The 21,092-nt window shown below is 31.9% G+C and overlaps 1 protein-coding gene across 8 annotated transcripts in view; it reads right to left on the minus strand.

The window, feature by feature from the left end:
- Positions 1–21,092, minus strand: part of PHF14 (PHD finger protein 14) — a 178,882-nt gene that overhangs the window by 65,454 nt on the left and 92,336 nt on the right. For 4 of the 8 annotated variants that reach the window (XM_023532940.1, XM_023532939.1, XM_023532927.1 and 1 more), the window contains exons 17-18: positions 1,175–1,204; positions 285–402 (exon numbers count right to left, since the gene is read on the minus strand). In XM_023532940.1, the coding sequence (XP_023388708.1) occupies positions 285–402; positions 1,175–1,204 (148 nt within the window). The remainder of the gene's footprint in view (positions 1–284; positions 403–1,174; positions 1,205–21,092) is intronic. The other 4 variants (XM_023532945.1, XM_023532952.1, XM_023532933.1 and 1 more) reach the window with 2 other exon arrangements.

The raw sequence follows: 21,092 nt of genomic DNA on the forward strand, positions 1-21,092 counted from the left end.
TTTTTGACTAATAGAGAGCTACTTAATATGCTACAGTAATATAGAGAATACAAAAACACAGCTAAAATATTTCATAGAGGAAATTTATATAATTTAGTAGAGCTGTTTATTCCTTAAGAACAATAAAATCACCATGGCAATATATTTTTAAAGTGCATTAGATTAAAATGTTGGTCTTTCATATTCCAATTCTCCTTAAACTTGGGAAGCTTGTGGTGTGATATAGAAAAGCTATCAAAATGAAGGGAGATAACAATTTTTCTGATAGGCTTTTCCCACCTTACCTTAGAAGATGAAGAATCACACTCCTGACATATCCATCCATAGCCTGTTTGTTTAGGAGACTTTTTCAAAGGAGGATCCAAACAGCCGAAATGGTAGCACAGTCTGCATTCATCACACCTGCAGGATAAACAGATTTACAGTATATCTAAATATTATTTTTTAAAAACAAATCTTTTTCAAAGACAAATAGCAAGCTATTGTACATTTCAACTTTAACACTCTAATTCTACCCTTAACTCATAAGATTATTAAATTAATGTTTATGATAAAAACAGCTAAACCTGAAATAAGTGTTTTAGAAAAAACAAAATACAACAGAATTAACAAACAAAAATGTATTATTCAGGACATGTTGATAGTAGAAATGTTAAGAATGTATGAATTAATGTATGTGTATAGCTATATGTGTTCAAAACTAACACAATTATTTCAATTTTGTACTTTAAGAATTAATCATTTGCTCATTAGTTTAAAAACATTTAATAATATAAGATACATATAATTCAAGATTATGAATTCAGTCCAATACATAGTGATTATTTAAAAAATTTTAGAACTCTAAAGAATTCTGCTAGGCTACATACACTAGTCTCTAATGAATTCTATACAATTTATAACTCATCATTCTTTTTCCAAGTTAAGGTAGATTATAAATAAATTTTCCAATGTTTACTGCATGCTAATATAATCTATAGTAAATAAAAATCATTCTAAGAATTAGGTATTATTTTCTCAAATACAAATTTTCTCAAAATTTACCTGTCAGTTTTTCTCAGTGTATTTGGTTTTTCAAAAGACCTCCTAGTAGTACATTTTAAAGCTTATTAATAAATATTTTGATAGTATCTTTGCCACCTATGATGTACAAAATCTAAGAAAACTATCATACCTATTCTTCGTTTCAGACAATCTCATCCTGCTGACAATGAAGAAAGATCTGTATTATTTCAGTGTCTTATAAAAAGAATTTTGCATTATTTGGAATAACAAGACCAAAATTTAACAACAAATAATAAAAATGCATCTTAAAGAATTATATTCTTTTCTTTGTAATGTTTTTAACTTAAAAAATAATACTTTCTCTAAACCAATCTGTCAAATTCTCTTTTATATTGTTTCTCTTACTGATTTAGAACTTAAAAAGTTGAAAAATCCACATCTAAAAAACCAAGGGGAAAAAATTATAAGACATACTTTACTTGAATATAGTGCTAATTACTATTCAACATCCTTTATTAGGAAAAAAAGGGGGAAGGAGCCATAGTTATACAACACACAAAAACAACTGAGTTTTGAAAACCAACACAATAAAGGGGACTATAAATATACGTTTATACTAAAAACTTCATATCATGCTGCAATACCCAGAATCAAGAGTTTCAGAAAAGTTAGCAACTTTGCTAAGTTATTCAGGTATAAAGAAGTTTAAAATACAACTATATGTCATAAGTTTATATATTTCTTCCTCTACAACTTTCACCTTATAAACCAAAGCAACTTATGTACTTTCCCAAAAACCTTTTAGACTCAAAACATGGACTTGAAAAAAAATGTTTACTATGATAATTTTAGCTCTGGGAAAAATAAAAGCAAATAATAACAGTACTTTGTTTACTATGCCAGCATTATAAATAAACTAGCCAAAATTATATTTAAAAACAATTAAAATGTTTAAATACCTGTTGTTCTGACATTAAGAGAAATAATAGGTAATATATAGCTAACATCAAATGTAACATGAGACTAAATAAAAAGCCCTCACAATTTTATGTTCTTCTCAATTCAACTTATTTACCTTTCAATACTTAAAATTTCAATTATATTAAACATATGGAGGTTTATAGGAACATTCAGAATATAAGCATTTCTGAGTTATGAGGAGGTTGAGATTTCTAGATAGCTGAGGGCATATTCCTTCAAGCATGAAAATTAGTATTTCAATCATTTTGGTGAAAAGTTTTAAAAGAACCATATTCTTCATCAAGAAAATACATTAACTATAATTTACTCTTCGTCAGCTCAGGGTCATGAGTATGAGTAACACAAGTTGCTATGTGTCTAACAAGGCGCCAGCCTTTTGTGTCTGAAGTCAGTACCATCAACCTGCTGTTCTGTCTGAATTCCTGTATTCAACTTTTATAGGTTTTTAGAGTTTTTCACTTGCTTGAAAAGTATCATCCACTACTTTCTGATATTGTCATTTTATTTTCCTAAGCAGTATTTCCCCCCCAAAAAAATTTGTTATGGATGTGGAAACCAGATCACTAACTTATTAAGACTATGCAAATTGACAGGAAAAAGATATGAAAATAAGAACTTCTACTGAGTTAAGTACGTGAAATCAATTTTGGTTAACTATAGTTTCTTTTGCTTAACTTCAGGTTTTGGGCTATGTTTCTTATAGTTCAGATTGACAATAATCTGGGCTCTTGCTAGGTGAAGAGTTATGGTATTAATGTTTTCCTAGTTCACATGAAATTACAGCATAACTACTGCATATTTATAACTGTGTCATAATAACTTGCAAATTAACATTTCTAGGGTAAAATTCAAGTCAAACATCACGATGAATATAAAGATGAATCATAATTCATTATTTTTCACCTTTGTGTATGCAGGTGATTCTTGGTATATCTGAATTTTCAGCTAATAAACTAAAACAAGTTTGTTATCATTCCAATTTGTGACTGATTTCAATTAATTGTATAATCAAGTTATCTTTAGTTCAAGAATAAATGCAAAAGGAAAAAGAAAGGTTTTATATGCTAGATTTCTTAAAAGATGTTGAAGTACATGACATTTGGAAATGACCTCATCCTTACTGATTCTTTCAATAGTGATACCTTTTAGAATGACTTAGTCTACATGTGGAATTCTAGTGTATTTGTGATGGGTCCCAGAGGAAAGGAAGAATTAGCTTGTATGAATCAAGTTATAGCTCACTCACCAGTAAAGAGAAACTGTAAAATTAAAGACTAAATAGCAAAAATGAGTAGTTAATACACTTAGGAAATGCCAAAATCCAGGAGAGGAATAACAAAAATGAAAAGAAATAATTCAATCTTGAAATCAGTAGGTCTGTTAATAAACAAGCTTACAAATATAAGCTCTTTCTAGAAATGACTAAAATTATTTTCATGTGTAAAAAATCTAGTTGTTTCTACACTAGAATATTGTATTGGAGAAATCTTTACGTGCTGGTAATAAAAATATCCTGAATGACACAAGTGAACTCAAGCAGAATTTGCAAGAATGAATATATTATAGACAAATGTAAGAGATACCACGAAAAATCTTAGATATTGAAGAACAGTGTAGATGGTAAAAATAGTGGATTACTTATTTCATTCATGCACTCACATCACTTTGTAAACTTTAGTAAATTTTGTCAGCCAAAAAAATTCTGGCTACGTTACACATTTAGATCATTTAAAAAACTTAAAAATCAGAAACTCATAAGGGTCTGTAATTATTCTGCTACCTAAAAGCTGAAATAAAGTTGAAGAAGTTATTGATCGAGTTATTATTTATGGTCTCTAGTTCTCACATATACTTGGAAACACATAATTGCAGCACATGATATACTACATATTAAAATCTTTTGCAAAAGCAGTCACTGACCCACAAAAGCATAGTGATATAACACAATATACTTTATTAAATGACACAATGTCTATGTAATAAAAACAGACTATTATAATATGCCAACAGCACATATATTAAATAGAAAGTCAATGTCTTAAACTATAGAAGATAATATAAAATTAACCTATAAAGTAGCAGTATGAAATTTTTAATAAAATGCCAACTGGATGCTTAAAGAAATGTCCTTTAAATAGCTAATAAATACTGTACACATTAACAATACAGGGCACGCTAATATTACAATTTTAAATGAGAGAAAATGAATCCCATTTATAAGATAAAAGGAAAACTGATGGTTTAATTTGATTCTTACTAAATACAATTCTCTAGGTATCAGATTCATAATGGAGACAGTATAAATAATAAAGCAGCTATATCTATCTATCTATATGGTCTTTTACATATTGATTTGACAAATACAGTGAGCAAGTAAACATAGTTCTATATGTATGTAAAATACTTACTTAGCATATGGTTAAGTATAGCACCCTAGACAAAGAAGAGGAAGAAAATGATTTATATTCATATGTCCTATGATCCATATAACAAGCAATCAGTCATGTTTACCTGATTACTGAGAATACAGATACAGGTAAAAATGTAACAACTGATTTATTTCCTCCTATGCCTTAAGAGACAGGCTAAATGCCAGTGTTCCAAAGGGTTTCCTTAACTCTCCTAATGTCCAATTGATAATGTCACTAGGAGAGGGCACTAAATAACTACTTTTTAAACTAACTGAAATGATTAGGTGCACCTCCCATGCATTTAATTTTATAATTACAGCCAGATGATAAGCTAAACTTTAGAAAGAAGAGAAATACCCAACATGGAATTTGAAAAGCAAGGTACATTTTTTTATGATCAACTTGATACATCATCATAGCTATTTTTATGTCAAGAGAAAGTTTTAAGATTCCTTCCAAGTCTATACAGAGAAAGAACTGATTCTAAAAATATATACTATTACATCTGTTTACTTAAAAGAAAAACTAAATATCAAGAGAATTCATGGATTGAATTTTTTTACTTTTTCATCATTTCTACATAAAAATTCTATACATGGAAGATCAAAAAATTGGTATTGAATACTAACATTAAATAAAATCATACTAGCAGCTTAAACACCTACACAAGTCTATGAATCAGTAGTGATAGATTCTTTCATTGAACAATGGCCAATTATTTCAATTACTCACTTTAACAGATGGAGAATATGCAGACCTATAGCTCATTAAATCACTTTTAAAATAATACAAACGTGCACAAAACTTTGCATTCGACCAACATTAGAATAACATTTATTATCAATAAAGGCCTATTTTATTCCTTATGTTTTACAACAATTTTAGTGCAAACACTTAATAAGTATTTTCTAAACAGAATAATTAGAAAATGCTTTTATATCATATTTCACAAATATAAGACTAATGTAAAGGTCTTCAACATATTTTCATTAATGCCACTACAGACTTTTATTGCAGGCAGTAATGACTGGGTGAGTGGAAAGACAAAAATATTCTTTACATGAAAGTATATTAATTGGAAAAAATATGAGTAATTATCAAAATCTAAATTCATAGTTAATACTTAAATAATGGGATCACTTCAGCTACCTACATTTGCAGCAGCCTGGTTAGAAGATTAAAAGTGAAACAAAAAAATAAAACATGAAACAAAAGAATTCATATAAAAATATACAATAAGGTCAAGTACCTCTTCACAGCATGAGAGAATGATTAGACATTTCTATACCTAAAACACGTCTGCTTTGTTCTTTAATAAACTGATCTCCATTTGCTCATGCCCTTGGAATTTTTCAGCAGTATAGCCTGCTGTGCTCACACCCCACATAACTTTGTGTTTCCTTGTTCATAATTAACTAATTACACTCTAATCAATAGTAGATCTTGATTTTACAGTGTAAATTAGATAAATGAGATAATGGCTGGGGGTCAATCTCATTTTATTTACAAAGCCCAGCATGAGCATCCAGTTTCATTATATCCTATGTACCTGAATTAGCAGTGAATCTTATCAGCAGGCCTGCAGAAAGTCGTAGAGTGAGCACTGGGAAAAAGAGGTCTACATTTTTATAAAGAATGTATTTACAAAGCATGTCCATCTCAGAAATATTTTTAATCATAGTTTTTAGTATTATGTAAATTTACAAAGTGCTGACTCAGATTGCGGAAAAAAATTTCTACTTTTATATGCCATGCAACTCTAAAGCTAAGTCTCTTATACAAGTTTCAATTGTCAAAACAATTTCAGAAAATGAAATTATGTTAATATTCTACTCTGCTGCAGACAATCCTTCTGAATTCCTTGAATAGACTGGTGAAATATTCATAAAATATTCCCATATTGTAAGTAAAACAGTGGTGATAAGTTTGTCAAATAACAAACATTAAGTGTTTAAAAAGAGAGTGGTCTCATTAAGTAGTAGGATGTACTATCAGGGAAACAGGAAAAGGGGTGTGAATATCCTTGGTATTTATAGTTAGCAATCTATTTTTAATATCATAAATGTAAAATCAGATAAATATTCAATAAATACATGAACAACAAGGATATATAATAAGTATATATAAGTATCATTTCTAAACTTTAGGTGGATAAAAGTTAAGGATAAATTTTGTTTTCATGTTCAAACAATGCTAATTTCAAATCTTAACAAAGCAGTTACAGAATTATGAACAAAGACTATCTGAGTTTCTTGATTCATTTCTGAATCTAAAATACTGCTGCTGTCCCCATAATAAGTATAAAATAAAATAAACACTTAACTGAATGGAAATAAAGAAATCATATTGTATATGTTGTAGATGAAATTACCACAAACTCTTTTATCTAGTACAAATATTTTTGAAAATGTAAGGGCCCTTTTAAGGAGACTAAAGCAACATTCAATCAAATAATGTCAACCACAATACAATAATTCTTTTAAAAACATTATTTACAAATGGTTCTCAAAGTGGTGTCCCTGGCCAGCATATCAACATCATTTGGGTACTTGTTAGAAATGCAAAATTTCAGGCCTCATCCCAGACGCACTGAATCAGAAACTGCTGGGAGTCAGGAGGGGAAATAAAGTGGAGAGAAGGAAGATAAAGAGGAGACTACAGTAGCAATCTCTACTTTAACAAATCCTTTCTGTGATTCTGATACATCATAAAGTTTGAGAACCACCACCTTATACTGCCACGTCATTCTTGTATTTCAGAGTCATTTGGTTTCCTTCCTGACATTTTAGTTTGTTTTCCTTTCCCTGGAGTGTGACAAATTTACCTGTTACGCCGTTTTCTCTTACATGTCTGTGAAATATGAACCATTTAGTGCATGTTTTCTTAAGTACACATTAATATCTCCTTTGAAGAGCAACGACAAATTATGGAAAAGAGTTAATTTTATATTTTGCAAATGTGACAGCATTTAGGAGATGATTAGGAGAAAGTGTTTTCTATTCCCTTCAAAAGTTCTCCCATTCCAGATACATGTTCCTAGGGCCGATAATCTTATGAATTATGCAATTTATATTTGTGACGTGTGACAAAGATTCGTAGGGCTAGCATCAAATATCAAATAGCATATCTACCACTGAAGACTGCAAGATGAGGAATGATGATAATATTCTAATTAGAACCAAGGTGAAAAGGATTTTGATTTATAGTGATACCAGAACCAGAAGGCTTAATGATTTCTCATAAAATCTAAAATAAAATGACCACTGGTAATTTCTCACCATATGTCAAAAGAGGGTGAGGGCCTAATGCATTAGCACATTCTTTTAAGAAAATAGCAATATGTTATTTTTCTGAAAATCAGCTGGAGTTCAGCAATAGAATTATTACCAACTTTTTCTTAAGCTTCTGTAGTGATGAATAATGAGTCCTTTCTTATTCTTAAAAAAAAAAAAGCCTACTGGTTTTGCTACGGGTTATTAATATTTTCCTCCAAAGTTATCTTTCAATAAATTAATAATCTCAGTTTATAATATTTTATATGCATATTACTTTTAGTAAACATCTAATCTAATAATATGGTTCCTTACTATAACTATAGATTAGAATACAGCAACTTCATATTTACACTAGCTTTTGATTTTTTGATTATAACATTGCCTACTCCGTTCCTAAAGTTTAAACTATTTTCAATTGCCACTATACCTGAAAAGATGTCCAAAACCACATTTAAAAACCAGGAAATTCCAAGAAACAAGTTGACAGTTTACATGTACATGTGCATTTCAATTTCAGCAAAGAGTCTCTTCTAAATCAGTTCAAGATGGAGTGATGAAATAGTCAAGATATTTCTGTAGATGACTTAAAACTGGATCATTAAAGCTCGAAGATCAAATTTTAATTCTGTAAACCTCTGGAAAGACAGAGATGTGAATGAAGATCTTTCAGCTGGCAGGCTGCATAGTCAATAAGCTTTGTATTAACCTCCTTATTTCGTAACCTCATACTTAAGGTTGAGAAAAATTTATATTGAACACAGAAAGTTTGTATTAAATCAGTAAAGATTGAATAAGTTTGGGCATTATTATAAAAGGTCTAGAGATCAACACAGACACTCTTACTTATGAACTTAAAATCTGAAGTTGTAAAAATTTCATGCTAACATTAGTGCTTTCATACTAGGCCTAATGAGTCAATACTAGAATGACATATGCTTTACAAGTCTTCACTTCTGCTGAATATTATAAATAGAAATAAGGTTTAACGTGAGAGTCTATAGTTGTTTCCCAATGCAGCATTTCATATATGAATATATGTATTAAGTTGCATGAAACAGAATAGCAGACTAATGGAATGCATTGTCTTTCTTGTTTGTTACTGGTATTGTTCAACAACAACTGTGAGTAGCATATTGCCTTTAAGTCCCATAGGCTTCTGATACTCTTCAGTAAGTCCAAACACTGTATATCATCATTTGCCAAAGAAGCAAGAGGGAAAGACATTATTACTTAATAGGACAATTCTGACAAGACATTATCTAGTATTTTTCAATAACGCACATATCAAATATTTCTGATTAGTGCCAAAAAAAAAAAAAAATAGTAGAAGGAAAAAAAAAAATTGAAAAAAACCACACTGGCAAATTGAGTGCCTTGTCAGTCCAAGTAACAAACCAATCAATTACATTCTATCCAAACCTGACAAGCAAAGGCAACTTTTTGCAGTGATAAGCTTATGGAAAGGACAAGATAGCTGTTCTCCTTTACTTTATGTACTCTATTGAGAGTGTTATCCACATTTTTAAAATCACACTTATAAAAGAGGTTTCCAGGATTGCCTCCGAGGATGAGCTGTGGCAGAGTTGGGTCTCATGAAGGGTATCTACACAGTAAAGTGATAAGAAAAGAACATTAACATTTAAAGATCATAGCAGCTCTGCACTATGTCTTATGAAACATACTAACAACACCACAGTAGATTCAAATAACATATAACCGGGCCAAAAAAAAAAAAAACCCAAAACCAAAAGCCAACAACCTAAGGAACCTCCCAAAGGTCCAAACGGAAAAAAAGGAACCAATTTCCCAATTGAAAAAACCAAGTGCCCCCCCCTGGAATAATAAAAACTTTAAGTGAAAAAAAAAAACCAAACTCCCTCAAAAAAAAAAAAAAAATAAAAAGAAGGGTTGGAATTAAAAAAACAAAAAAAATTGAATAAAAAAGGGTTTGAAAAAAAACAAGTTCCTTATTTTTTTTTTAATCAAATATGGCAATTAAGCAATGCTTGAAAGCATGCACTGTGCTGAAACTAGCACACCTAACCAGTATGTAGATAGAGTCTCAGGGAGGAAATTTCCAAATGATTTTTATCTCCTGTGCCTACACTGCCTTCCTTTTTAAAAAATTATACTTGAAATGTTTGGTTATAATTGTGAAAAGTATATCCCTAACTAGCTATGTTAGTAGATTATGCAAAAGAAAAACAACAGAGAACATACCTCACTGTAAAGACCTGGTCACTGATTATAACAGCACTAATTTTAGCCAGATTTTCAAAACTCAATCACTTGCATTTATTTCTCAAAACTTTCCCTAGTGCTTCTTGTATTTATTTCCCTGTCGACATATATTCATTTGCTACCTTTGGTCCTTTATTTACAGAGGAGAAATTTTAGGTGCTTAGTAATTAGAATATTTTTTTGACCATGGTAAACAAAAATTGATCATTTCCTTTAGATATTTATCTGTATAGATAGAGTGAAATTGCCAGTCACACATCATAGATAAAGTCATTTTAATATTTAACTAGGAGAGATATGTGTTCAATGCTTCTAAGTTCCATTGAGAAAAAGAAAGTGAAAAGTGGCACAATCACAGACAAATAAAGCACTACTGAGAAGAGCTACCACGTCAAACTGAACAACCTCCAAAGAAAGCAAAAACAAAATTGTACAGGGAAAATACATAATGAGAAAGTTTTCAGAGAAAGGTACTTATCAACACATGAGAAATAGAGTTGAATTCCCTTGCTGAATAATAGGGAAATAGACAGGAAGAGTTGAATCCCCTGTTGAATAGTCACATGTGCTAATGTTTCTCAGTGCTTCAGTCTCTAAACAAAGAGCTTTAAGCACATTCTGAATTTGATATTCTGAGAAGTGCTCTGTCTACAGGTTAAGCACTACTAGATCACATAATGCAAGAGGAAGCAACCACATCGTTTACCATAGAAGTACAATTAACTTTTAATGACATGCACAAATGGAGACTAGCAGACAACACAAAAGATATATTTATATATAACTTTGATAGGAATTTGAATATTGATACATTAGGTATCACTGAAATCTGCTTTATACTCCAATTAAATTTAAGTTGAAGTTTAACTCTGAAAAAAACTAAAACGTTATCACTAATATTCCGCCAAACCAAAATTTTACTTAATATTACAAATCTCCCTGAAAGCTAGAATAAGCAATATGACTTGTTTTGTCTGCTATCTTCCTAGGACAAACGACTTGTGGTCTTTTATATCAGAGATCAAGTTTGGCTTTGTCTTCATTCCATGTGTACCTAGTAAATTTACCTACAAATTAATGTGGAAAAAATGGAATTAACTATTTTCAAAGAAGGGGCTTCCCTGATGTATGCACAAGTGATCTGTATCTTGCTTGTATAGTAGAAATTGCCTGTCAAAACACAGCACCTATTTCTTTTGTGCGAACAAAGTCAAATATGCTAAAGCAGTGTAGCTTGGTGAGGCAGTAGGCCTTTAGAGCATGAGCTACAGTCAAGGCTGCCTAGGTTCAAACTCTAATTCTACCACTTTCTAGTTGTGTGATCTTGGACAAGTAATTCTTTTCTGTTTCCTCACCCATAAAATAGGGATAAAATCAATATCTGATGGGGTTGCTGTGAGGATTACTTGAAATAAAATACAAAAAGCACTAGCACACTACTGGCTCATACTAAGTGCTCTATAAATCGCAGCAACCAATATGAAGACCAGTAGATTTATCAACCACTATAGTAGTGTTTACTTGAAGGGAAGAAACTATATTCTAGTACATAATTTATATAATTTCAACATATAATTAGAATAATTTCTACGTCATACTGCTTAGCATCTCTGTATCTCAGTTACTTAATCTCTATAATGGAGGTATGCATATCTCATAAGACTAATGTAAAAACTGAATGAGTAATACATTTAGAGAGAAGAAAATAGAGTCTGGGACATAGTAAACATCTAACATTAGCATTATCTTAATTCCTAGTCTATAAAGTCTTTAACATTTCTCTGGGGTTCAATTATATATGTTAAAAATATGAGATTCTTATACATTATTACCTAGACATCGAAATCATCAACTCCAAAATGTATACCCAATCTTATTTTCAAATTCATTTCACCTTTAATTTCAGTAGTTATGTCCATTACATATGTCCAAAACTATATAAAAATAATACAAATCAAAACCTTGTTATAGGAGGAACAGATGAAAAAGAATGTTTAATTTTTAAAAAGAAAAACCAGAAAACAATATATAGCAGGTCCTTGAATAACGTCATTTCATTCAACATAGTTGTTATAATGTTGTTAAGATGCTGTAGGAACTTAACTTTTGTTTATATCAATTGGCCTATGGTAAAATTGGTTTTGCTTTCAATTAAAGTTGCAGAACCTATCCACTACATTAAGTGAGGACATACTATAGTTGGTTGCTAATACTAGAAGCTGGATTATGCTTGTTTTGTATGACTCTAAGGACTGGAATTATTAAGAGACCTATCAGCTCACTTGGAGAAACTTCCATTGGTCAGAGCTGCCTCAAGAGGGAATAGGTTACTTATACACTTCTATCCCCCACAGAAGCTCTTTCCCTTGTCACTTAGTACTGACACTGGGCAGATGATTCAAGTGTTAGATGAATTGGATAACAGACTTGGAGAGCCTTTACAGGACTTTACAGTGTTTTGGCATCAACTCGAGCTTAAAACTTGAGAAAAATGAGGTCGATGCCCTCATTTCTCCAATGAGAAAATGACTTTAGAGGTCATTTAATTCAAGGTCATTCATCTAGCCAGGAGGAGAACTGTGGCCACAGTCCCAGTCTTTCCAAACAATTGAATATATACTAGATTATTGCTTCTGTATAAATTAACAATATTAACGTACTGCAATGGAAAATACAAAAGAAAATTATAAAAGTAAATTTTACTGAAAAACAAATGAGTGAAATGAGAAATATTTCAGTGCTGTATGTTTGAAATTATGTTTACTATTCTAAAAATGCACACTCCAGAAATACCACACTTCACTATGTAATTAACGTATCCCTTGTTCAGGCTTCTGTTTTCTTTAAATATGTATTACTTGTCAATAATGCATTTATTTTTAAAAAAATAAAAATTTTTAATTCAAACATTAACACATAACAAAAAATATTTATGAATCATACAAAATTAAAGGTTTAGTATTTCAATACAGATTATGAAAGTCAAAGAATGTCATACATTAAAAACTAAATGTGTGAGGTAGGTTAGCCATTCCACACATCTAACAGAATCATCAAATCAACCTAATGATAAAAGGAAAAAATATACTAAGTAAATATTTTCTTTTTAATCCAAATTTTATCAGAATATCACCTTAATGAGAAAAATTCAGTGTCAGCTGGGCTTCCTTCATTAAACAAATACAAATATTTTGAAAATTAAACATTCCTCCCCCAGTTTTTACTAATAGGCATTCTTAAATAAAAAACTTTTCACATGACTCAGTTTATTTTCTAATTTCCTCTTTAGAATCTACTCTCTTCATGATGTACAAGAGGCCATCATTTTAGTTCTAAAAACATTAAGTCATTGATCATTGCTTCTTATAAATCCAGATGTAAGGCAAAAAAGGCAACATTCTTGGTAGTAGGGATGGCCAACTAACTTCCAAGAAGAGTAATATAGAGCATTCAATTTTAAATGTTATACCGTTTTGTGCTGTAAGACCTCTCTTTGTTATCCTACATTGCCCAGTTAATGTTCAAGACATAATGGTATAGGAAATTAAGTAAAGAACAGCATGACCCAGTAAAGAATGAAGAAATAGAACATGTGGTCTGCTCTCAATATTGGGAGGATACTGGGTGGACTTTCCACAATGATTGGAGTTCAGAATTAGGCCATTTGGGGGGGCAAGAGAAAGTCCCAGAAGGACTTTCTCTGGGGAACTGAGGTATATTAGAGCTACAGAATGCAGTTATACATTAGCAATGAAAATGAGGAGAGCAGGGAAATAGACTGGGATCCAAAGAGAGCTTACCAGAAGTGAGAAACACAGCAGGCAAGAGGAAATAAGGTGTACAGAATAAGTTGTAGAGAACAGTGAAACAGAGAAAGGACTCAAGGAAGCCACAAGAATGGAGAAGGGAAGAAATGAATAGCAAGAAATGTTATGATGGAAAATTGGTCCCAAATTATTCTGATATTTTAGTTTTCAAATAATGCACAACAGCTATATTTTTTAACATTTTGAACAAAATCATTAAAATTATATGAATAAAAAATATACAAAATTTTTTTTAGAATATATAAAAATTTCCATTTACCTGTCTTTATATATTTTTTTAATTAATAGAGTTTTAGATTTACAGAAAATTGAGCAGTTTTTAGAACAGTTTTACACTTACAGAAAAATTGATCAGGTATACAAAGAGTCATATATACTCCCCTCCTCCACACACACACACACACAGACACACACACACACACACACACACACACACACACACACACAACCCTCTCCCTTTAAATTTAAATTTTAAAGTCTTCATTTTCACATCATGACACCTATGACAGCTCAGGGGTAGGAAAAAATAAAGGAAAAAAATTCCAGATGGACAGAAAGAGAAAGAGACAAACAGGCTAAGATATGGGAGTGTTCACGCTTTATCAGTTCTTATTGAAAGTGCAATGATATTGAACAAGTCACTGAGTTAGATACAATGGGATAAACAATGAACTTGAAGAATGTGAAGGGAAGAAAGACTTTCAAATGAGGACTGAGCTAGCCTTAACTCTGCCTCTGGCATTAAGTGTGTGTGTGTGTGTGTGTGTGTTTAAGGTTCTTAGACTACTTGTGAAGTAGTGAAATAATATTTGAAGGGAGTCAGTGACACATTAAGGATATATATTGTAAAACGTAGGGCAGCTACTAAAAAGTTCTTAGAAAGAGGTCTAAATAATAAGATAATATAGATAAAAATGGAATCATAAAAAAATAATGCAAAAGTAGGCAGAAAAAGATGGAAACTGTAACAAAGAACAGATGGAATATACAGAAGACAATACCAAGATGGCAGATTTAAACTCAACCATATCGATAATTTACATTAACACCAAGTAATGTGACCAACCCAGTTAAAAGACCGAATTTATCAGACTGGATAAAAGATAAATTCCAACTTTATGCTGTTTATTAGAAATCCAATCCATTTTAAGTACGGTCTGTGTGTCTGCATGTGCATATATGTATGAATACATAGGTCATGTAATTATAAATAAAAGCTATTTTAAATATAAAGATGGAGATAGTTAAACAAAGGAGGGTAAAAGATACACCGTGCAAACACCGATCAAAAGAAAACTGGAGTGTTTATGGTAATATTAAACAAAGTAGGCTTCAGAACAAGGAGGTCATCAGGGTAAAAGGGACATTACATTGATGAAGGGATCAACTCACCAAGAAAAAAATAAGAGGTTCAAAATGTATAAAGCAAAATAACTAATGGCACTGAAAGGTGATACATAAAAATCTATAGTTATAGAGACTTTAATAATCCTCTCTTAGTAATTAATAGTATAAGTGATGCAAAATAAGTATATATAAAAACACGTGAACAACACTATTAATCTTCTTCTATAGGATATTTCAGTTGACAACAGTTGAATACACAGTCTTTTCAAGTGCAGATGGAACAAGACAGACCATATTCCAGGCCATGAAACAAACAAAAACAAAAAACAATGAATTTGAAAAAACCGAAATCATACAAAATATGTTCTTTGACCACAATGAAATTAAATTAAAAATGATTAACAGAAAGATATATGGGAAATCCCCCAAATATTTGAAGATAAAACAACACATGTAGGATATAAAACTGAAAGCAACAAATGAACAAGACAAACAAAAACTCATAGACACAGACAGCAGTTTAGTGGTTACCAGAGAGAAAGGAGCGGGGGTAGATAAGGGTAAAAGGGGTCAAATATGTGGTGACAGAAGGAGATTCGACTTTGGTGGTGAAAACACAATGCAATATACAGATGATGTATTACTGAATTGTACACTTGAAATCTATATAATTTTATTAACCAATGTCACCCCAATAAATATAAACAAACAAACCCATGAGTTAAAGAGAAAGTCACAAGGGAAATTAAAGTTTAGAGTCTAAAACTTCAAAGTTGTGCTGAGCAGGGCTGTATTGCACTTTCTCACTATAGTAAAAACAGAAGTCTTCAGTTTCAGGTCATGGTCTTTAAGAGATATCCTCAGATATTGCACTATTTCAGAACTGTCTAGTGCCACTGTTATTGCCAATCTAGTTCATGGGTCACCATGAAGGAAAAACTCCTTTTTAACTGGTCTGTCATTTGTATGCAGAGCTTTAAATGATTTTGAGGTTATCTGCATCCCTCCTTCAACATTTTATCATACCATTTTGACCAAAAGAACTGTCTCTCCTCCCTAAAGGCTCTAGAAGTCTGTGATCAGGTACGGCTAGGAGAGAGCAGGGCTCTTGGTCTTATGAGGTCCCTGCATAAGCGCATCTCCAGTACAGACTTCAGAAAGGCCAACTCACCTGCGTTTGGGTCAGTAAATTTGTTAACATATGCAAAAAAGGCAGAGATGTTTAAACTCTGAGTACCATTCCTATGTTGTTTACCTCCGTATCTCTGAAACCAAGTCCAGCACCAGGTACAAATGAATATACAATAATTATTTGCTGAAGGAATGCTTTTCCAAAATCTTTCCCAAACAGCTGCAACTTATTAGTATAATGAAAGGGTAAATCTACGGGCTGAGAGAGAACTGGTATTAGTACTATTGGGTAGTACTTACAAGGTACTGTGAGGTACCTGATACCTGGAGATACTCGAACTCAACGCCATAGATTTAGAATCTATTGATTCGAAATCTCCAAGAGTAGGTCTTTTTGTTTTTGTTTTTGTTTCTAATTCTTTCCTCATTTGGTCTGCATCCCTGGCTAAACTGAGACCCACTACCTTAGGGCTTCAGCTAACGGATATCTGGAATAAAGCAGTGGTTCTCAAAGTATGGTTCCAAGCCATAAGAATTAGCATAACTGAGGATTTGTTACAAACAGAAAAACTTGGGCACCACCCCAGAATTTCCAAAACAGAAACTCTGTGGTTTAACATGGCTTTCAAATGATTTATTTAAATATATCTTCAAGATTAAGGATCTCTGCTTAAAGTAGAGTGGATTCCGCTTGTATGAAAAAAGAAAAAAAAAACACAAAAAGGCTTGGAAACAAAAGCTAAAAAAGAGGGGGAGGGTAAGACAAAGTATAAATGTTCTATAACTTTAAAGTGGACCAGCTGACATTCAACTAAGCAGAGACATATATTACTTACACACACAGATATTCTGGTCACCAAAACAAAGCTTTAAAAAACCTCACAGAGTATTAAACAATCTCATCTTGAGGATCTACTACTTGGTAATTAAGTTTCTCTGGACTCAGTTTGTGGCCTAATTAAATCAAAAACATCTGCTCATTTCTTAGACATGATTTCCTACCAGATCTTTAGATCCACTCAGAAACACAGTCATTTACTTAAAGGGAGGAAAGTTAGGTTTCGATACTTGAGTTGCATAGAAGTCTGTAACAGTGACCAAATCTATTTCCAGGGTTTGATTCTGCTCTATATTTATAACCCCATACCTTTAAATATGCATATTTATAATCCCAAAGCTTTAAATACATTTGAGAAATTTCTAATTCAACACTCCTGAAAAAAACTCACAATCCGCTATGATGCCATTAACCTATTGTGTTTGTCTCCAAAAAATATAGTCACTCATCTTTCTGTTACTGGTACCACTAATCTTTACAATTACAGGTGTGCCCCACTTTTCAAAGTTCATGTTATACCACTTTGCTTTCACGAAAGACCTACATTAGGACTTGTTTAAACTAACTGAAAGAAACCCAAAGATGATTTTTACTTTTACAAAAAAAGCTCAAAAGCAACAATGGCATTCAGTGTTTGTTTTGCAGCAAACTGTTACAGGCAGCATGCACACCTAGCAGTGAGAGTGGCACCACCAAGCTCCTTCCTGGGAACTAAGCATCTCAGCATCAAGCTGCCATAGCTTTGAACTGTGTCTGTAAGCATCTGTGCTATATCTCAATTTATGTGTATCTATTAGCGAGATGTGTTCTAGGGTATCGGAAAAACCAAAGACAGGGCGTTAGCGCTTAACATAAAACTGGACATAATTAAGGATTTTAATCATGGTGAACAAAACAGGACATGGGGCATGCAATGAACTTTCCACAAATGTAATGAGCTTTTGAAGGGGCATACAGGTTTAGAGCAGGTTTAGGGCAGGTTTTCAGGGTGTTTTGAGTGCCTACAAAGAACTATATGATAGAAAAATGTGGGAGGCAAAGAAGTCAAGCATACTGTCATATTTCAAGCCTTCAACATCAACTACACAGATGACAAACCTCGACCTTACACATCAAGTCAAGCAGACATAGGAGGTGTAGACATTAGTGACATGCCTGCCGTGATGAATTCAAACAACGAGATGTTAACAGATAACCCTCTGCCCCTCTCTCTCCTACACCCTAGTCACCTGTACCTCTCATCACTCCAATCTCAACTGACTTAGCCTAACACACCATCATCACTAGCTCTCAGCCTTCCAGTGTTCTCACTGGCTTCCCAATTCTGGTAAGTGAAACTATACTGTACATACATTATTTCTACTTTTTACGGCATTGCAGTTATATTATTTCTGCTTTTATTATATGTTACTGTCATTTTAGGTTTTATGTGTTATTTGGCATGATTTGGTATTTCTTTTTTGGGTCTAGGAACACTCAGAAAGTTTCCATATAAATTAATGGAAACTGCATCTTTGCTTTACACCATTTCAGCTTACAAAAGATTTCATAGGAACACTCTACTTCTAGATAGCAGGAGAAACCTGTAGTTAAATAATTAAGTCAGCCAGTTTGATTTAACTCTCTTTTCTTCCTTGCCTCCCCATTTTAGTTAATTATCTGCTACAACCCCTAACATAAATGTCTCCTGAATCTTTCTAATCCTTTCCATTTATTTTTCCATCAGCTAGATTCCTAGCTAGCTCCCAAACTGGTCCAACTCCAGCTGCTCATTCATTTATTACACAGGCCACCACAGTGTCAATCTTCTGAAGCACTATCCTCCCTATTATCTCTTGCCTCCAATGAATCCCAACTAGGAATCCTAAAATCTTTAGCCTGAATCCTGGTGCCAATCTACCTTACACCTGCATCACACATGACTCCAACAATCACATTCTTTGTCTTTTTTCACATTTATTCATTCTTTTGGAGGATTTGCTAGCTCCCGTATTAATCTTCTGAAGCCTGCTAAGACTTCAGTATCCCACTCAAATGTCACCTTGGTTTAATATGAAGATTTCTCCATCGTTTTAGAAATATTCCCATGATCCTATAAAGTCTCATTTCTCTTATACCCTCCATATAACAATTTGATGGGTGAATAAATGAATTGATTTTAATACTTGTAACGAATATAAAATCTATTAGGAAAATGAATTTGACAAGAATAAACAGAACCTTATTTTTAAAAGATTAGAGAAAAATAGATTCTATTTTTTGTTGCAAACGAAATCTTCAAAAGAACAGTCAAAGGAACTTTGGTCAGTGTGCTCAATGCTTTACATGAAACTCAACTTCCCTTGAAAAAATGATCTACATTTATAGGCCTTGTCACAACAAGGTTCTTGATCTCATCAAACAATTTTTTGATTCTTAATAGTTGATACAAATGAGTAACCTGACAAAAGAAATTTGGGTCTGGAAGATTTCAGTCACATAAAAGCAGTTACTGACTGATGTAAATTTCAGTTGGATGTGACTGAATCCCATTGATTTAATCTTTCCTAGTCCCGTCTTTCTTGTGCAGCTGTCCGTGTCCATCTGATTTACTGAGCAATTACATGGAGTGCCTAACAGTTTCATTTAAAGCAGAATTCCTCCTCTACTTCCTATTATTTGGGAGAACATACTTAAAGAGTTACTTTTATGTAGTTCAATCTATCAATTCTCACAGTGCTCAAATGGTTGCCTATTTATGAACTAAATCACATAATTCTTGGCCTCATGTATTATTTTTGTACTAAAAATTGATATATACACAGAGAACGCATGAACAATTTTAAACTAAAGTCACATCACATGGTTACATTATTTATAGCATAGTCATAGGTAATAATCAGCCTCTCCAACTTATTACTCTTCTCTTCACCTATAGAATTTTCTCAAATTGCCTCAGTATTTTAGGAATACAGACATATATTAAGTAGCTCATTAAAAAAAAAAAAAAAATGTTTCCAGAGTATTCATATATGGTTCAAAGGAAAATCTTAAAATATTCCACAACTGATATAGCATCTATGAAAGAAAGGCTGAAGAAACTGGTTTATTCACTTTTTGATAATTTTCTAAATTTCTCTCACCTTCTTTCACCAAAGAACTAAAGTAATGGAACAATAAAGCAAACTGGTTAAATAATAGCATACCCTTGCCTACAATAGACTCAAATATCATTATAACCAATTTGAGTAAATCAAAAAAGGTACTGTTTTGGAGAAAGATGATAAATTCTGGAATTGATAATTTAATTTGCAAATAATACATGCAAGAAGTAAGGACAAGAACCTTTCTTTTTAATATACAGGAATTTAAAGAAAAAAATCCAGATTTAACAATAAATAAATCTTTTGAAAATTTTGGCAAGTCATTTCACTTATTTGTGTTCCAGTTTCTAATTTTAGTTCTAATAAAGTAAATCAAAATTGTAGTTGATAAAAATAACAATCAAGATGAAGACAATCTAATTTCAAATCTAATCTTACCTTATAGTAAAACAGGGTAAGCAATAAAGTATCAAGCAATCAATCTCATTTTATATATATAAATCAAAATTGTAGTTGATAAAAATAACAATCAAGATGAAGACAATCTAATTTCAAATCTAATCTTACCTTACAGTACCACAGGGTAAGCAATAAAGTATCAAGCAATCAATCTCATTTTATATATATTAATAGATGTTATTATTTATCAATATAAAAAAGAGGTTTGATGAGACTGAAAAACTTACTCACAAATAAGAAGTCTATCTGATATCAATAAATCACACATTGTCAACCAAAAACTGTTTTCAGAGATTTAAGACAGCCAAACATCAGAACATGAAGGTCTATGAAATTTATAAAGTGAACATATATGTGAGATATAATACTACTGCTATATTGGGCACACAATTTAAAAAGATATGACTGTGAAGAATAAAGCTTAAGAAATGGATCAAGAATTGATCACCAATTATACTACAGTGACCAGAGTAAATGAATAAAATGTCACAGAA

Source organism: Pteropus vampyrus, unplaced genomic scaffold, assembly GCF_000151845.1.
Source record: "Pteropus vampyrus isolate Shadow unplaced genomic scaffold, Pvam_2.0 Scaffold4, whole genome shotgun sequence".
Lineage (NCBI taxonomy): Eukaryota > Metazoa > Chordata > Mammalia > Chiroptera > Pteropodidae > Pteropus > Pteropus vampyrus.